At 32.8% G+C, this 17050-nt stretch overlaps 2 protein-coding genes across 4 annotated transcripts in view; both read right to left on the bottom strand.

Moving 5' to 3' along the window:
* Nucleotides 1-156: 156 nt before the first annotated feature.
* On the bottom strand, nt 157-2279 carry LOC133185795 (uncharacterized). The gene is made up of 3 exons (XM_061321088.1): nt 2072-2279; nt 1116-1207; nt 157-679 (listed from the first exon to the last, which is right to left on the bottom strand). Exons 1-3 carry the CDS (start codon nt 2217-2219, stop codon nt 329-331), a joined length of 591 nt encoding a protein of 196 aa, XP_061177072.1. The 5' UTR covers nt 2220-2279; the 3' UTR covers nt 157-328.
* Nucleotides 2280-13953: 11674 nt separating this feature from the next.
* Nucleotides 13954-17050, bottom strand: part of LOC133185176 (serine/threonine-protein kinase LATS1-like) — a 37276-nt gene continuing 34179 nt past the window's right edge. For all 3 annotated transcript variants that reach the window (XM_061320239.1, XM_061320240.1, XM_061320241.1), the window contains one exon: nt 13954-16217. In XM_061320239.1, coding sequence (XP_061176223.1) covers nt 15753-16217 — 465 coding nt within the window. In that variant the 3' untranslated portion in view covers nt 13954-15752. The remainder of the gene's footprint in view (nt 16218-17050) is intronic.

The following is a 17050-nucleotide window of genomic DNA, read 5'->3' as shown; positions in this document are numbered from 1 at the left end:
TAAGAGAGATTAATTACTCTATATTCAGGCATTACACCAATAAGAGAGATTAATTACTCTCTATTCAGGCATTACACCAATAAGAGATTAATTACTCTATATTCAGGTACATTGTATTACAACAATAAGAGAGATTAATTACTCTATATTCAGGTATTACAAGAGAGATTAATTACTCTATATTCAAGTATTACAACAATAAGAGAGATTAATTACTCTCATTTCAAAATCAAAACAAGACATAATCACTACTCTGCAGTGACAGGCAAATATCACACATGAAATAAATTAGAATTTAATATAATAATAGTTTTATTTTTAACTAATCTCAGGTGACTTTGGAATCTATCTGTCCTATCGGATCAGTTTTACTGTCTTTGATTTCTAATTTTACTGCTGAACTCTGAACTCCTTTCCCTTTTGGTAAATGAATCTGTAGGACCTGGAAATGATTCAGTACATTTTGTATTTTCACTGGGTCTACTTTGTAGTCTTCCGCTATGTCAGCCGCGCTGTATTGGCCTTTGGATTCTGAGTATTTTCGTAATAGCTCCATCATTTGCATGAAGTTGACTTTCCCATGTGCGACTCGGTTTGGAATGTGATATCCATATTTGTCATATGTACTCTCCACTTGTAAACGATTTTCTGGCAGGGGGCGGTTTGATTTTGATTTGACCTGAAAGGAAATCAAAGTGATATACTTTATTGCCAAATAAATTTTCCAACCATATCTTAAATTATTTATCCAATTTCAGCTGCTTGCACTGTTTAGTCAGTTTCAGAACAAGTATCAATCAGAAAAATATAGCTGCACATGTAAGACACATTTTTGTTTGGGATTGAACACCTTTGACAAACCAGTCTAGTGCTTTGCCAATCAAGCCACAAAGTTAATCCATACACATAGTCCCTATGCTAGTAGAACACCATATGTCTCACATCATCACATTTAGAATTAAAATTGATATGAAACACTAATCTATACCAATATATACATGATATAGGAAGACTTCAAGAGGTCAAATTAATGATTGAGAAGTAAACAAATTTCTTATATTTCACATCCTCTCTAAGCATATATATGGTTTCTCACTCAAGACCTCTGTTCCTACCTCTGGTGCTGATCCATAAGACTCTAGGTACATCCCCTTCATTCGACTGTTTAATTGTTCATTCTTCATTAGCAGTGATGGGTCAGGATTAGCTGTAAGCAGTTTTTAAAAAAGCAATGAATCGTATCATCTAAAGGTGCTTTACATTTTCACTTTCTTAGAGAAAAGTTGCTGACTGCATTACCAGCAAAATCTGCTGCATTTAACACATGCTACAATAGTCCGAAATATCTGGCATTTTTAGTAATTTTGATATTTGATGTACAAGGAAAATGTCAGAATCAGTGCCATTATGAAAAGTGGGAATTCACCGCCTCCAACTGGAGGCACCATTCTCCGGTCAATTTTCAATAATTGCGAACCGAATTAAATTTGTTGTTCCATTATAATATAAAGTGTCTGGTGAAAACATTTTATCAAACTGTCAAGGTTTGTTTTGATTTTGTGCATTTTGAAATCTTGTGAGACCTGTACTGAAATGTGGAGTGATATCATCTTTTAATATAAGCAATATCGGTGAGAACTAGAAGTGAGAGGCGAAATTACAACTTTTCATAATGGCGCTTGTTCTGACGTTTTCCTGGCACGTCAAATATCAAAAACCTGAAAAACGTCTGGAAAACGTCAGATATTTCGAACTAATGCTGGAATAATTAAGTGCTCTGTGACTGAAATTATTTTTTAGTACTGAAACCTCAAGATGATTGGAAAACGTTCTAATCATAGAGTCACGCCATTCTTCTTTGTACTTGCTTACAATGTTACTGACAACCTTCATCATGTCAAACATTAGCCTGATCAGGGATAATTTTCGATAGATCTATGTGAATTTAGCACAAAACTGTTGACAAGAAACATTTGGCATTTTATTAACACATTTAACAGATACAGCATGATAACAATAGTCATATATGATTTACAGTTTTGTAGACTTTGTTATATTTCTCCAAGCTTACCGTATACGTCCTCTTGATCTTTTGCACGCGATTTGTGTTTCGGAGCTGCTCTTGGTTTATCCTTTTCCTTCTCAATCTGTTTCAGTGCTCTTCTTTCAATGTCATAGTAGGCTTTCGGTCTTATGAACTTCCTGACAGATCCACCCATGCTTTTTTATGTAACTTTAATGTTTTACACTGACATTGAAAATTCACGCTTTATTTTCCATTTCCGGTTTTAACGATTAGTGGAGAAGTCGTTCTTCTAAACATTCGCGAGTGACGAGAATTACGTTATTAGTTTCGATTATTCATTTGTTTATTCATTAATGTTGTTATTAATCTAGAACATTAATTCTAAATGCGGCAAGTCTTTCGGGTTCTTAATTTTGGGACAGTGAAAACCAAAAGGACACGTCACAAATGCAATTAATTTCATTAAAAAAAAACCTTCAAACGAAACTACCAATGACGCTTAAAAGGGTGGGAATAGAATTTGGAAATAAACATTCTCCCCTTGTAAATTTTCAAAAGAAAAATTATGCCCTCCGCTGGCAAGAAAAAAGATAATCTTAACTTCACTAGTGCTACAACCTCGCCAAAGGCGGATCCATGGCCGGTGCACCAGGCGCACCCCCCCCCTTTTGGATTTTTTGTATTTTTTGGGGGTGTGACCGGTCGGCAGGGGATGCTCACCCCTCCATGGCACCTGATCCCACCTCTGATGTCTTAGAGGTCCGTGTTTGCTCTGCTCCTATTTTGTAATGTTTAGTGGACTTTTGAGCTTGAATACTGTTCGTTATCTCCACATATTTCTTGTAAAACTTTTATGTCCATTATCCTAAAATCAAGGGAAAAACATCTCTTATTTGTAAGAATCCGTCAGCTTCCGGGGACTTTACCATACGCGGTAGTAACCCCTCTCTTCTATTTATGCAGGGCTGGGAGTAACCTTCTTAAATAGTCTTCTTTATATCCACGTTAAAAACCGTTTGGGAATATGATATTCCTCTCTATACATTTAGGGCTGAGAATAGTGAATGATTTGCATTAAGTCGTATCAATTTAATTCTTTACTGGCTCAAAGGAACATCCTGTAAAATGTGAAGATAATAAATGGTAATAAATTTCATAAATCCAGTAAACGAAACAAATCGTGAAAGCAAAAACGGACCTCTGGAGACACAAGAGGTGGGATCAGGTGCCTAGGATGAGTGAGCATCCCCTGTTGACCCGTCACACCCGCAGTGAGCCCTATGTAAGTGTGTTGTTAGCCATATATATAAAACAAAATGTAGCATGCTTGTTTCTAACATTAAAACAGTATAGGATCGACAACATTAGCATTTAAGGTATGTAACTCGTCAGCTTTTAAGAAAAGTTCATGCAGTCAGAACCTCTAACTTCAAAACTATTTATTACAATTCAATTATTATACAATGCAAATTATTCAACATTGAATTAAAAAACTGCTCATAAAATCATAAATAAACAAGATTTATAAGGGACTATTTCTTGTGAAGGAAAATCGATATTTAGAAGAAAATTCTTCAAATCGACACATTTGTTAAAATTAATATCTTGGAATTTTAGCCCCACATATTTTTACTCAGAAAATAATTTCCGTTATTATATGCTAGGAATATCAAATATAGGTCTCGATATATATATTTTAGAACACATTTTGCACATTCACTCAACAGACTTTGCCAAGAAATGAAGATATATATAAAAAGTCAATAAAATTTACACTTTTTTTTTTTTTTTTTTTTTGCCTGAAAATCGCATATTTTAACCAATATCTCAAAATTCACATCACTGACCCCAACATTTTCTTTCATTATTTTATACTACACGATACTTCCAACCGATCAGCACTTAAGTCATAAAAAGTTTGATACAAGAAGTTATTTTATTGCCTATTTAGGTCTTAATACCCCAAAATATGATACTTTTTTTTAGTGCAAAAGGTCACATAATAATTTATGCGCATTAACTTGCATGATTTGTTCAATGATAAATATTAATATTATTCAAACTATTTTACGTAAAATAAGACTATATTAATCGCCATCATTACATCTGATAAAATGTGATAAAGATTAACCAAAGAGTTACAACTTAAGTGCAAAAAGGTCAACTTAATTGTACCGTAGCTTTGTAAGATGCACACTGACCCCTAATTTTCTTTGCGATTTTGAGTCATGCTGTATAAGTACTTATCAAAAAATATGCTTCTCAAAAAATCCTTGATCTAGCTAATTTCACGAGTGACATACCTTAAGTGCAAGCTGAAGTACTAGTATTATGGCATGTATAGGGAGAATTTTTGTTTCCAAGTTACATGGCCTAAAATGTTTTTTTTTTTTTTAAGATAAAGTTTTAAATTTGAATTTATCATTCATGTGTGCACGGCTGTCGGAGTCGTTACAATTTTTTTTTTGGGGGGGGGGGGGGGGGCATCCCTAGGTGTATCGGATTGCATCTTTGACCAATTAATCTTGGTAAAGTCCCAGAGTCACACTGAGATCGCCCCGAACCTGGACGGGTTTGACCACAGGTATTTGGAGTATGGTCCCCCCTTTTGTTTTTAAATATATCGTTTTCGACTGATACATAACTTTTTATGTATCAGTCGAAAACTATATATTTAAAACAGCTTATAGAGACAAAGGGTTACATTATCGATAACATATTGTGCATATTAGAATAAAAAATAGGAAAAGGGTGACTTGATCCCAGATTTAAAAAGAAAAAAATGGAAAGGGGGGTCCCATACCCCAAGTGTCTGTGGTGAAAATGAAAATTTATAAAGAACCGAGCTCTTATATCAGAGTTATCTCTCTTAGGTTGTCTGAGTGTGAATCTACCGTTCATTAGAAGAATCAGAACGCTTCTTCCGATAGCACTTGCTGCCCCCAACCAAAATGAAATAGTTCTTATTTCAATTTTTGCCTTATTTAGTTTCATTTTATTTATTCCTTGCCTAAATTCTTCTTCAAGACAATTACACTTAGCCATATGCCCCCCCCCCCAGTGGGGGGGGGGGGGGGGCTACTTTATGGGTGTCTGATTTTTCTTTTTAATTTCATTTTGTTTTCATTTCTATTCTTATAAAAGAATTTTTGCTTAGAAGTACCCCTATCCAAACTGAAAGTAATGGGTTCTGCCCCGACCCCCAAACTGAAAATGCTCCCTACGGGCCTGTTGCAGAGGTGTCTTTTTTTTTCTTTCCAGTTTTTTTTTTTTTTTTTTTTTTTTTTTTGGACGCCCTTTCACCACCTCCTTAAAAACTATGTTAAAAGCTTGAATCGTTAATTAACGTGTGAAATAAATAACAATACATATGGTTTATAGAAAGGGAACAGAACATTCAATAAAACAATTTTTTATTTATATGTTGCACTTCATACTGTCAAATATTTCCAAAATTACTCATTTCTTTTTACATTTAATTTATTAAAACTTAATAATTTGACCAAGTTTGACTGGATGCAGTCGTAAGACAGTATAAAACCCTCACTTGTTTGCATCCAGGAGTACTCTTAATATACTGATAATGAACTTACTGAATAAAAAATAAAACAGTTAGTATTCAAAAAATACGAAGACTAAATTTTGTACTCACTTTATTTAACGTAATATTATTACAGAATTCGGTGGAAATATTTCAACCATAAACCCGAATAAGATGAGTTAAAAAATTTAATATATCTTATAATACTTCAGAATAATTCAAAATTTAACACTTCAAAAATAAACAAAATCAAAATTTAATAAGGTCATCACAATATACACTTTATAATGTGGATGTAGTTTGATATCACAGACACCCAGCCTTTTAATGATGCAGACCATTCAAATCCGTATACCTATAGGACCTGGGATGGAAGGGGTCATGTTCAAGTATCCCCTAAGCTGGGGGGATCTCGAGAAGAAATTACCCCTTAAACTCAATGTTATAAGGAAACTAACTTCGATTTCAATTCTTAAAAAAAATGATTCACCAAATATGTTGGCATACGACGATTTACAAATGAATATGAATATAAGCACATATTGTGCTATCAAATAATACCCACAAGCTGTCATAAGACAGTAATATCCGCCTGTAAGTGTTTGCCCCTAACGTACTAACTCTCCTTCGTTCCTGAGTAACTAGCGAAGAAACCGGCACAATATATGTGTATCAAGTTGAGCAGAAAATGCATGATAGACTTTTGAAATATTTTCTTTTTCCTACAACAGTTTCTGATTTTTTTATGGCGTTTTCCTGAATGCAAAACAAAATTGTTGCTACCTGCTGCTCCGTAACGTACGTCCTGTGACAGCCTCCCCCTTTTTCAATGACTACTTGTCTTCTGCTAATAATATAACATCTTTGACACATGATATTATGTATCCATACTCCATTTGAGTGGGGTTTTTAAAAATATTTTTTAATGCCTTTTTACAGCCTGGGATTAGAGGGATCTATCTATCAGTTTTCGTCTCTTAAGTAAGAGTTATAAGCACTTAAACATCAGTTTCTAAGTTAAAGGTTCACGTTGAAAATACTCTTCAGATTCCAAATTTTATAGATTTTCATCAGACAAGAAAATAACATTTTATTACATAAAGTTCATGGGAGTTTCAACAATTCTAGTTTGTACAAATGTACATACGTTATTAGATAATGTCTGCGATTTTTCAAATATAATATAAATTAAACTTGGTACACCAAATAATGATAAAAAACAAAATTTATTTGTCCTACACCTTTCTCAATTTTCCTCCAACTTTCCAAATATGCCGTCCCACATGCCATCTGTGTTAAAAACAAGAGGCTCAAGGACCTTAACTTTCACCTGAGTATAATACAACACTATAAAGGATCCATAAAAGTATAAAATAAAACAAGAAACTGATAGATGAAGATATATCGCCCAAAATCATGAGAATAACGATGATCATGCAGATGGGATCAGCAAAATAGTTAATCTAGTACTCGAACCTACAGTGTATATATAAGATCTATTTACTTTCCTGCTCTTGCCAGTGTAATACACTAAGCGAATTTTCACTATATAATTGATATCTAAAAACCCTTCTCTTTAAACCACCAATATATAATTGTAAAATAAGAATAAAAGAAAACCAAAACCTTAGATGTCTTATGATATATCTCTACTAAAAAGAGAAGTCCGCAAACTTGGAAGAAGAATTCAAATTAATCCAAAAGATTGCAATTTATTACAGGCTTTCACAAATGCTAAACGAGAATTTAACAGAATGAAAAAGAAATCAAAACACGAATTTTATAAGACAGTAACGGACAACATCGACAACCTAAATCAGAATTCGAAAGATTTTTGGAAGGTCCTAAATAAAAATAAAATTAAGCAAAACTCAAATTCTTCCACTCCAGGACTTCAAGCATTTATGAATCACTATCAAAACTTACTGTGCTCTAAGGGCAATAACTCCTGTGAACATGTAGTTGAATCTGAAATACAGAAACTTACTCCCCTTGACTATCCTTTCACATACAGCGAAGTCAAGCTTGGCATTAAAAATCTAAAAACTGGTAAATCACCTGGACAAGACCTAATACTCAATGAATTTATTAAAAGTGGTTCAAGTACACTTCTAATAAAATTCTTTTTTCTGGGGAAATACCCGAAACCTGGAATTTTGGTACAAATAACTTCTATTTATAAATCTGGTGACCCATGTAACCTATCAAACTATAGAGGATTAAGTGTTACAAGCTATATGGGTAAACTTTTTAATGGACTTTTACAATGCCACCTAAATTCGTACTTGGAAACAAATGACCTACTGAGTAATTATCAATTTGGATTCAGAAGAAACCACCGTACCACAGATAACATATTTATTTTAAAAACTCTTATAAATAAGTATTTAAAATATAAGAAACAAAACATTTATGCATGTTTTGTGGATTTTACCAAAGCCTTTGATACAGTTGATAGATCTTGAATGTTACACAAACTATACCAAAAGGGCATAGGTGGGAAATTTTACAATGTTATAAATAATATGTACTCAAACACTAAATATTGCTGTAAAGATGAATCATTGCTATAGTGAACATTTTATAGCTACACGCGGGGTTAAACAAGGAGATAATCTTTCCCCAACACTTTTTAATATATTTATTGATGACTTCTACTCGCAGTTAGTTAATTATAACACAAACCCTCCTGAATTACAGAATATTGATGTCGGACATTTATTCTTTGCAGATGACTTAATTCTCCTCTCTACTACTAAAGAAGGTCTCCAAAACTCAATAGACTGTCTCTCAGAATATTGCATAAAATCAAAATTGACTGTTAACCTTGATAAAACTAAAGCAATGATTTTCTCAAATAAGAAAATTGACACAACTCAACATTGTTTTTATTATAATCATTCAATAGTTCATTTTGAACATGAATATAAATATCTGGGAATTATTTTTACTCATAATGGTAAACTTAAGTATGCAGCTGAACACCTAGCTGACCGTGCAAGAAAAACTTTTCATGCAATGAAACACTCTTTACCATTTCATAATAACTTATCTGTAAAAACTCTTTTAAAACTATATTCTTCATTGAACCTATCATTTTGTATGGTTCTGAGATATGGATTTCAGACTTTAATATTAATATAAACAATTGTGATCAACTACCTTTTGAAAAGATACAGCATTTAATATTTAAAGACATCTTGGGTGTACAGAGAAAAGCTTCAAATTTAGCCATTAAATATGAGCTAGGAACACTTCCTATTTGTTGCAAAGCTTTCATCTCTATGTTTAAATATTACAAGAGACTAAAAAACCATAATAATAAAAATGGAATTAGAAATGATCAAATCAAATTCTTATTGCTGCTTTCTTAGAAGATGACAATCTATATCATAATGGTGTAAAGGATAATTGGCAGTCAGATTGATAAATTAAAAAAGAAACTTAAACTTCCATCATTAGATATTACTGATAACACATTTAGCAGCTACTTGAAGAATTTCTACATAAAAAATATGAATTTGCAACTTCAGAACATTGAATTCACCAAATGTGGTAAATTATTATTTTACAGTCAAATTAGAAAGAACTATGAATTACAAGACTACTTGAAATTTCCAATTAATAAATCTGTACGTTCTAAATTAACAAAACTGAGAATTTCTGCACACCCTTTAGAAATTGAAATAGGCAGATATTCAAAGCCTTGTATCCCAAAAGAATCTCGTTTTTGTCACTATTGTAAAACTGTTGTAGAAAATGAAATACATTTCATATGTGACTGTCCTATATATATAGATTTGCGAAAAAAGTATTACCCTTTGAACATCTATAATTTAAATGATAACATGTTGAAGGAAAATCATTGTAAAGTACTTTGTAATCCTGACAATGCAGTTCATTCTAGAAGGCTATGCGAATTTTTACATGAATGTTTTGAATTGCGTTCTAAAAATAGAGCACAATAATATATATTTAATGCATTAATTAGTTTATCTCTGTCCATATTATACTGTTTATACTATCTGCATAATGATTATGTTTTACTTCAAGTTGTAAACGTAGTTGACTTCACTGATTTGTACACTTGCATGTATGTATGTACTTTAGTATGTGTTTTAGTAATCTGAAAACACACTGTATTTTTCATTTTGTATGTAACATGGTTGTATGCCAACATGTTTGGTGAATCAATAAATAAATTGAATTGAATTGATATCAATAGAGCCCCTCCCACCACCAGAACATCTAAACCAGAGGCCATAAATTTCACAATTTTGGATGAGGACTCATTGTTTATAACAACCATACCAACAGTTTAACTACTTGGTGTCTAGGAGTAAAGAAGATTTTTAAAGATTGCCATAATTTTGATGGTTTTAGCCCCACCTCTCAGACCCGGGGGAGGATGAAATTCACAATCTTTGTTCCCCTTCACCCAAAGATGCCATATACTGAAATTGGTTGAATGGTTCAGCTGTTCAAGAGAAGAAACTGAAAATGTTCAAATGCTAACTCACAATCCATGAGGACAGATATATATACACCCGATAAATATTGTTCTATTATCATAATCCGTTTAGAGTGCAAGGAAGAAAATCATGTCAACTTTGGTACAACGATTTCAATGATTTTTCCATTCCTTATTATGTTTGATGTTCATCTCCTGTGGTGTAGGTATTAATTATAACAAATAATACATCATATATTAGTATTTCTCAACTGGTTGTGTTAGAGTTTAACAAATGCCCATCTGCAGCTTTGTTTATTGTATTTTTTATGAATGTTACCAATGCTACAGCCTAATAAAACATCAAAACATAAATCATGTTTATTCTTTAGACTATAAACTTATAATCTTAGTGAGACATGACACTCTGCATTTGTTGTAAAGATATAAAAATTAAAATATAAAAAAAAAATATATTATATAATATCAAATTTGTTTTAACTACTTTATACCAAATTCATTTTCAAAGTTAGGCTAGCCAGAAAGAACTATTTAATCCAACACAAGCAACTGAGAGGCGGATTCCTTTGCGATTTCGATGACTTCAAGTTTCTTCATACAACTGTACATTTGGCTTCACAATGGACATCTTCATTTTCATCAAAAGAAATGCAAGTTGTTAAGAACATTGCAAATCTGTGGAATCTTGTACCGAAGAAGTATACATGTCTGTGCATTATCTGCTCGAAACCCTTTACAAACAGTTTTCAACATGCCATAGCAACTTGCTCTATAACACCTAATGTAAGATCTGAATTTTTGTTTGAATTATCAAATGAATACAATGATGTTTATTCAGATTTTGTCACATTAAATGAATACAGTTTTTACCTATCTGTTCTTAGAGGTACCTATGACCAACTTTTAGACAAAAGAAATTCATGTTAATATGTTTTTCATTCATAGTATCTAGTGTAGCAACTTACCACGATAATGTATGATACACACACGAGATGTTTTAATAGCGATTCTCTGTAACCACTTAAACTTCTTTGCCACGCATGGTCATCGATTTTGATGAAACTTTGCCCATTATTACAACTTGAACCAGAAACATATATCAAACAAAATTTCGTTGCTATGTGTCTTGGTTGCCATGGTAACAGCCAGAAAAGTTGAAAAAAATTGAGATTTTCAGCTACTTTGAATCTTTATTAAGCCTTAATAAAGACTAAGAAAAACAAACAAACCATTCTCACAAAAACATGACACCTTGTTGCCACTTTTGCCATAAAGAAACTATTTAGAATTTATCTCTAAGCAAGTGATAACCATGGGTACATATGGAATACATTTTAGATGCTGAAAAATGCTGAAAAAGGCTCAATATTCACTAATTATAGATGTTACATGATCAAAATCAATCAACAACCAAAGAAAAACAATAAAACTATTGGACCTTAATTAAGTAATTAGGTATTGGCAATATTATTCTAAAAATAAATTTGATGGTTGCCATGGTAACACAGTGTTACCATGCAAAATCTGTTGCTAAGATTGGGTTAATGCTACTTTCTTGAGGAAAAACAATAAAATCTTTACGACCTTGCAACACCGACAACATAAGAAAAATTGGGATTAATTGTTACTTTGCAATGTAACCATGGAAACAACGTACCAGTTGTTTAAGGTGATTTTTTTTTGCTGCTTTAGGAATTTACTTACCTTTTAATCAAGAAACATATCATTTGACTCACCTTGAATAGTACTTATCTGGTAGAACTAAAGTTGAATATCATATATTGATAAAGTTTGTTGAAAAATACAACACTGTTGCTATGGTTACCAAGAGGGGAAAATGTTCGATTTTGTTAATTTTATATCAATATCAAATCCTACGTACCAGCTTTTTGCATCCAGTTAGAGATTGGGCAGTGGTCAAAATTGAAAGTCAGGTTAGTAGTTCGTGTATATCAATCATAAAAGTTTTGGGAATCTATATACAAGGGTACGTATCCAAGGAAACAGAATATTTTTCAGATTTTTATGCATATTTTTCGGCTAATTTCCATAGCAACGCTCTATTTACAGAATTAAATTTGAATTTTTTGAAATGTGAAAATAATTAGGGTCACACCAACGCCTTTAAAAATTGATCATCAGTTATATAGAAATATGCTACTTAAAAAGATTGTATAAGATTAAAATATTAAGAGGGTAAATTTAAAATCCCTTTGTGGTATTAAAACCATGGCAACCATTGCCAATCTATAAGAACTATCATATTTCGTCCTTGGTATATGTTATAAGGATCTCTTGTCTATTATTTGCTTGCATTTCATCCTATTATTGTTTTTATTCTTAAGTGTACGACTTTATAAAATTAAATGAACAAACTTTTGAATACTTTGTTTCCATAGTAACGTATGTAATAGTTGATTTACCAAACATGTTTATCATGCATTTAAGACGTCAGGCCTTAGACTTTCAGAAACAGTCATTGCCACTTGTTTGCTTTGCTGCAAATTATTAACTGTGGGACTCTGAACATGTTGAAAAATGCCATTTTTCAAACTTTAGGACATGTTGCTATGGTAACCATGGCATGTAGCAACCAATTTTTGCCTGATTTGAATTTACGGTATCAAAAACTTTTATCATAGAGAGTTTGGAGAAATTCTGAGACTATGCGTGCCACAGCTCCTATATAAAAGTTCAAGTCATTACAGAGAATGGCTCTTAAGGACCCTCTATACACTGATGAAAAATGTTTTTTGGACTTTGAGAAAATTATATAGCATAAAAGAGGATATTTTGAAATTAACTAACTCATTTTTAATATAGGGAGCGTGCCTTTTTTATTCAGGAAAAATCTTCAAAGACAATGATGTAATAGAAAAGAAAAATTGCCTTCGCTTACTCAAATGATAAAATACATGCAAATAAAGTTTTCGAATACTCTATCTTGGTCTAATATAATGTTTAGAATACTTGGAATTATTTTAAATTATGTGATACAGTTCAGATTACAATTTATTCTACTTATATGTCAAATGGTGGGTCAGTCTTATTACACAAAAGTACCCTGAAAATAGGGTGCAGTGTAGAGAGGGTCCTTAATGTTTCATATAGAGTACCCTATAAGCAAATTTACACATTTTTTTCTTTCCAATATATTTTCATTGATGTACATTTGTTGTAATTGTTTTGTTTATCAAATCTCCAAATGGAGGAAATAAAGATTGAAAGGAAAGAAATAAGAAAGAAAACTAATCTGTCATCAAAATTCTTCATGACCAGTGCTTGATAATTACACCCATGGGAGAAGTGGAATTTCTCTTACTATTGACACAAAAGAAACATTATATTAATTTTGTTATAGATTTCCTGTAAAATATATAATGAAAAAAATGTGTATTTTCTTGATTTAACATTTTTAATAAGGATTCTGCAATACTCTTACATGTAGTTTAAAAGTTATAAAAGTTAAAAAACAAATATCTTCTTTTTTTTTTTAAATTTCATCTTAATTAAAGGTCACAGTGACCTTTAAATAGGATGCAACACATCTTCTACCCAAGATGCATTAACTGGCCAAGTTTGAGGATCCTAGGTCTAAGAGTTTTCTAGTTACGAGCCGGACAGGGTTTTTCCATATTTGGCCATAAAATTTTAATTAAAGGTCACAGTGACCTACTTTTAATGTGTGACACACCTTCTTCCCAACATGTATCAGCTGACAAAGTTTGATAGCCGTACACGAAAAAGCTAAGACAGACAGATGGACAGACATGAACGCCATAACATATTAAGTCCCGTCTTCAGACAGGCGTATAAAAACAGATAGCAATAAGTCACCTGGGTGACTCAGTTGACCTTAAAAAAAATAAGCATTCCAGAGAAAGTGTAGATTATAAAATAATAACAAACCCATAGTCAATTTTTTATAGTTTATTTGAGAATATTGCCAGTATATTTTACATATTCCCTTTACAATTTTGTTTAGTTCTATACATACCCTCAGACAATAATTGTGGTCAGACATTTTAGTTTTACACTGTACAATATATACACTTTCGACCACATCTGTACATTCCCAGGATGCTTTGCATTCAGCTCTGTAGATAAATATAAAACGCTTCTATACAGATAATGCACCATATCATTCAACAAAAGCTCTAAGCTTTTTTGTAAAATATTATATATCACACTTTACAGAAATAGTGGAAGGATGAGTATTTACAATGATAATGGAGTTAGGGGGTGGGGGATACAGAGTTGTTCAATAGCAGTCAACATTATTTATACACTCACTTCTAATGCCCACAAATGCTCACTTAAACCCCCTAAAAACAGAAGTAACAAAATTTATACAACTCTCCCCTCTCACCGAGAGGAGGGGTCTGAAAAAACAGTCTCAAGAACAACAGATTAAATGCTCTCTCCTCTCTCTCTCTCTCTCTTGATTGCTGTTGAACAATTCATTTTTTAAAAATAACATGAAAATTCATGCTGCAGCACTTCAATAAAGATTCTTGAAAAAATTCCAAATTCTTTCCAAAATAAATTTAATATAAAATACACAGAATTATATACCTGTGGTAGATATACACAAGAGTAACTTCACTTAATATTTGAGAAAAGCATCCAGAAGCTATGTCCAGTAGTCACTAACCAAAATGATATGAAAACTTCAGTCTTTGAAATGATCTGTCAGATTCCCACCCCCCTTTTTGTAATTTTTCAAATCTAAAGGAGTTGCATCCCTTGACCATAAGATAACATGACTTTACTGCAGATCATGTGACAACTTCCCCCCTTTGTATATTATACTTCGTTCATAGTTCATAACATTTGTCTTCCAGACACTCAAATCCCAGATTATTTCACGAAAAATGAAATAAAATATCACTACTGTACTTGTCAACAATTAATAAATTTGGATGAAAAATATATATATTAAGAAAAACATTTTTGTACAATCAAACTGTATGTTTCACTTAATAGCATAACCCTGTCCAATCATGATCTTGTTTATACATCACTAGAATTACTACATACAGTATATAGAACAAACATTTGAAAGACCTTGATTAACAATTAACTTCTTGTTAATAATGTACTAAATGAAAGACATCACTTTTTAGGTGCACCCTTGTATTCCAAGAGGCATCTAGTCTGTAATAACCCCAGTCCTTTCCTGTTACTCAAAACAAACCTCAACAACAGACTGCTGTGTCTAACACAAAGTTTACAAAACACAACTTTGTTTACACTGCATAAAATATAAAGAAAGGCATTTTATAGGTAAAAATTTTAGAATGTTGTACATAATTTCCAAGGAATTATTCTTCTGTACATATTTTTAACAATAAAAACTTCAGTAGAATTTGAACATTTTTCAGACCTGGCAAAAATAACTTTCTAACAAGGAATAATTCGGAGTAAGTAAAGCACTGATATGGTCGGGGATTGTTTCCAAGAACAAAAGCACTCAAATCTTCAGGTGCTGTCCCTGAAAAGACTCAGAATGAGAATAGAGAGCTTATTTCTGGTCACACCGGCAAAGCCAGTTATCTGATACATGCACCTATACGACGTGAAATTATCGCTGTCATCAGTGATATGACAGCACTGGACATTCTTTGATATCAGACACACAATGGATGTTCCTTGATATCAGACAAGCACTGGACATTCTTTGATATCAGACACATATCGGACATTCGTCAATATCAGACATACACTGGGGCACTAGAGGAGTCTTTACTGGTAGGGGTCTCATTTGGATCACAGACGGGGGGACAGGGGTCTTCCTTCATTGATGGATACGGATGTCCTCCATCGTCAAAGAATCTTCGGAATGTAAACTCCAGGAAAGCATGTTCAGGATGTTTGCCGTTGATTGGATGATCCGGCTTCTGCATTTCTTCTTCTGAATCATCATCAAATTTACCATCGATTTCATCAAAGTATGATGTGTCCATGGCATGTTTTATCTTGGGTTTCCATGGAGGCTGCGACTTACGCAGTCCTTCGAAATTAATGTTTTTGAAGTAAGGGTGCTTTTTGATTTCTGTGGCTCCGTTTCGACCAAGACGTTTGTCGGCACTACAACACAGGTTAATAATGAGGTCCTGGGCTGCCTCAGAGAGGTTGGCTTCTGGTGGAATCTTCAGGGTCTCATCCCAGTGAATCACCTGCAACAAATTCAGATACAGAAAACTGTTATTACGCGGACAAATGAATGACAAACACATCAAAATAATACTAAAATATTTTTTAACATGATCTTTTTCTGACTCATTCCTCAATATCACAGTAAAGCTTGATTCCTTGAACAATATTTGCAAAATTATAATAAAACTTCCAAGGTATCAAGTTTTCATAATAAAGTTTGAGACCACCAGCCCACTTTGACATAGCGCTGATGTTCAGGATAATGAGGTTGAATGAATTATTTTTACTGATTGCTTAGGTTCCAATGTAAATACATGGGAAATGAGGAAAACTAAAATTTATATCACTTTAATGAATTAATGCAAGAAGACTGAGACATTTTGTATCTGTCCCTCAAAAAAATGTCCTTGAACTTTCACCTCTCAAGATTCAGTAGCACTAAATCTTGTTGTTTTTTCTGGCACATTCTGTAACATGTTCTCCTATCAAACACTGTTATGAGTAAAAGACACATGCATGTTTGGTGTGTGGGCATTGTATTCTTTCTGACTATTGGATGTGAACTAGAGGAGGGGAAATTTGACCTCTATAACAAAGTGAGCTCAGGAGAAGTGTATTCCCGCTAATCCTCTCTACCCGTAGCCCTGTTAACATTATGTAAACACTCCACTCCAGAAGGCTGTCAGACTCTGTTTTATTGACACAAGCATTGTATGTAATCATCATTATCAGCTAAGGAATTCTAAGAATGTCCCATAAACACATACATACCGTACTTATCATAATAAATCACTCCCTTACAGCAATGTCACACATACATACCGTATCTATCCTAATAATAACTTAATAATAA

The sequence above is a fragment of the Saccostrea echinata genome, unplaced genomic scaffold, assembly GCF_033153115.1.
Source record: "Saccostrea echinata isolate AGI-Se365-2 ecotype Australia unplaced genomic scaffold, CSIRO_AGI_Sech_v1 ptg000012l, whole genome shotgun sequence".
In the NCBI taxonomy this organism is placed as follows: domain Eukaryota; kingdom Metazoa; phylum Mollusca; class Bivalvia; order Ostreida; family Ostreidae; genus Saccostrea; species Saccostrea echinata.
This window is presented reverse-complemented; position numbering and strand designations above follow the sequence as displayed.

Coding starts and splice junctions, on each gene's coding strand:
- LOC133185795 (XM_061321088.1), bottom strand. CDS start 2,219: ATGGGTGGATCTGTCAGGAAGTTCATAAGACCGAAAGCCTACTATGAC. Junction 1,208..2,071: donor AGATCAAGAGGACGTATACG/GTAAGCTTGGAG, acceptor AACTGCTTACAG/CTAATCCTGACCCATCACTG. Junction 680..1,115: donor CTTATGGATCAGCACCAGAG/GTAGGAACAGAG, acceptor ATTTCCTTTCAG/GTCAAATCAAAATCAAACCG.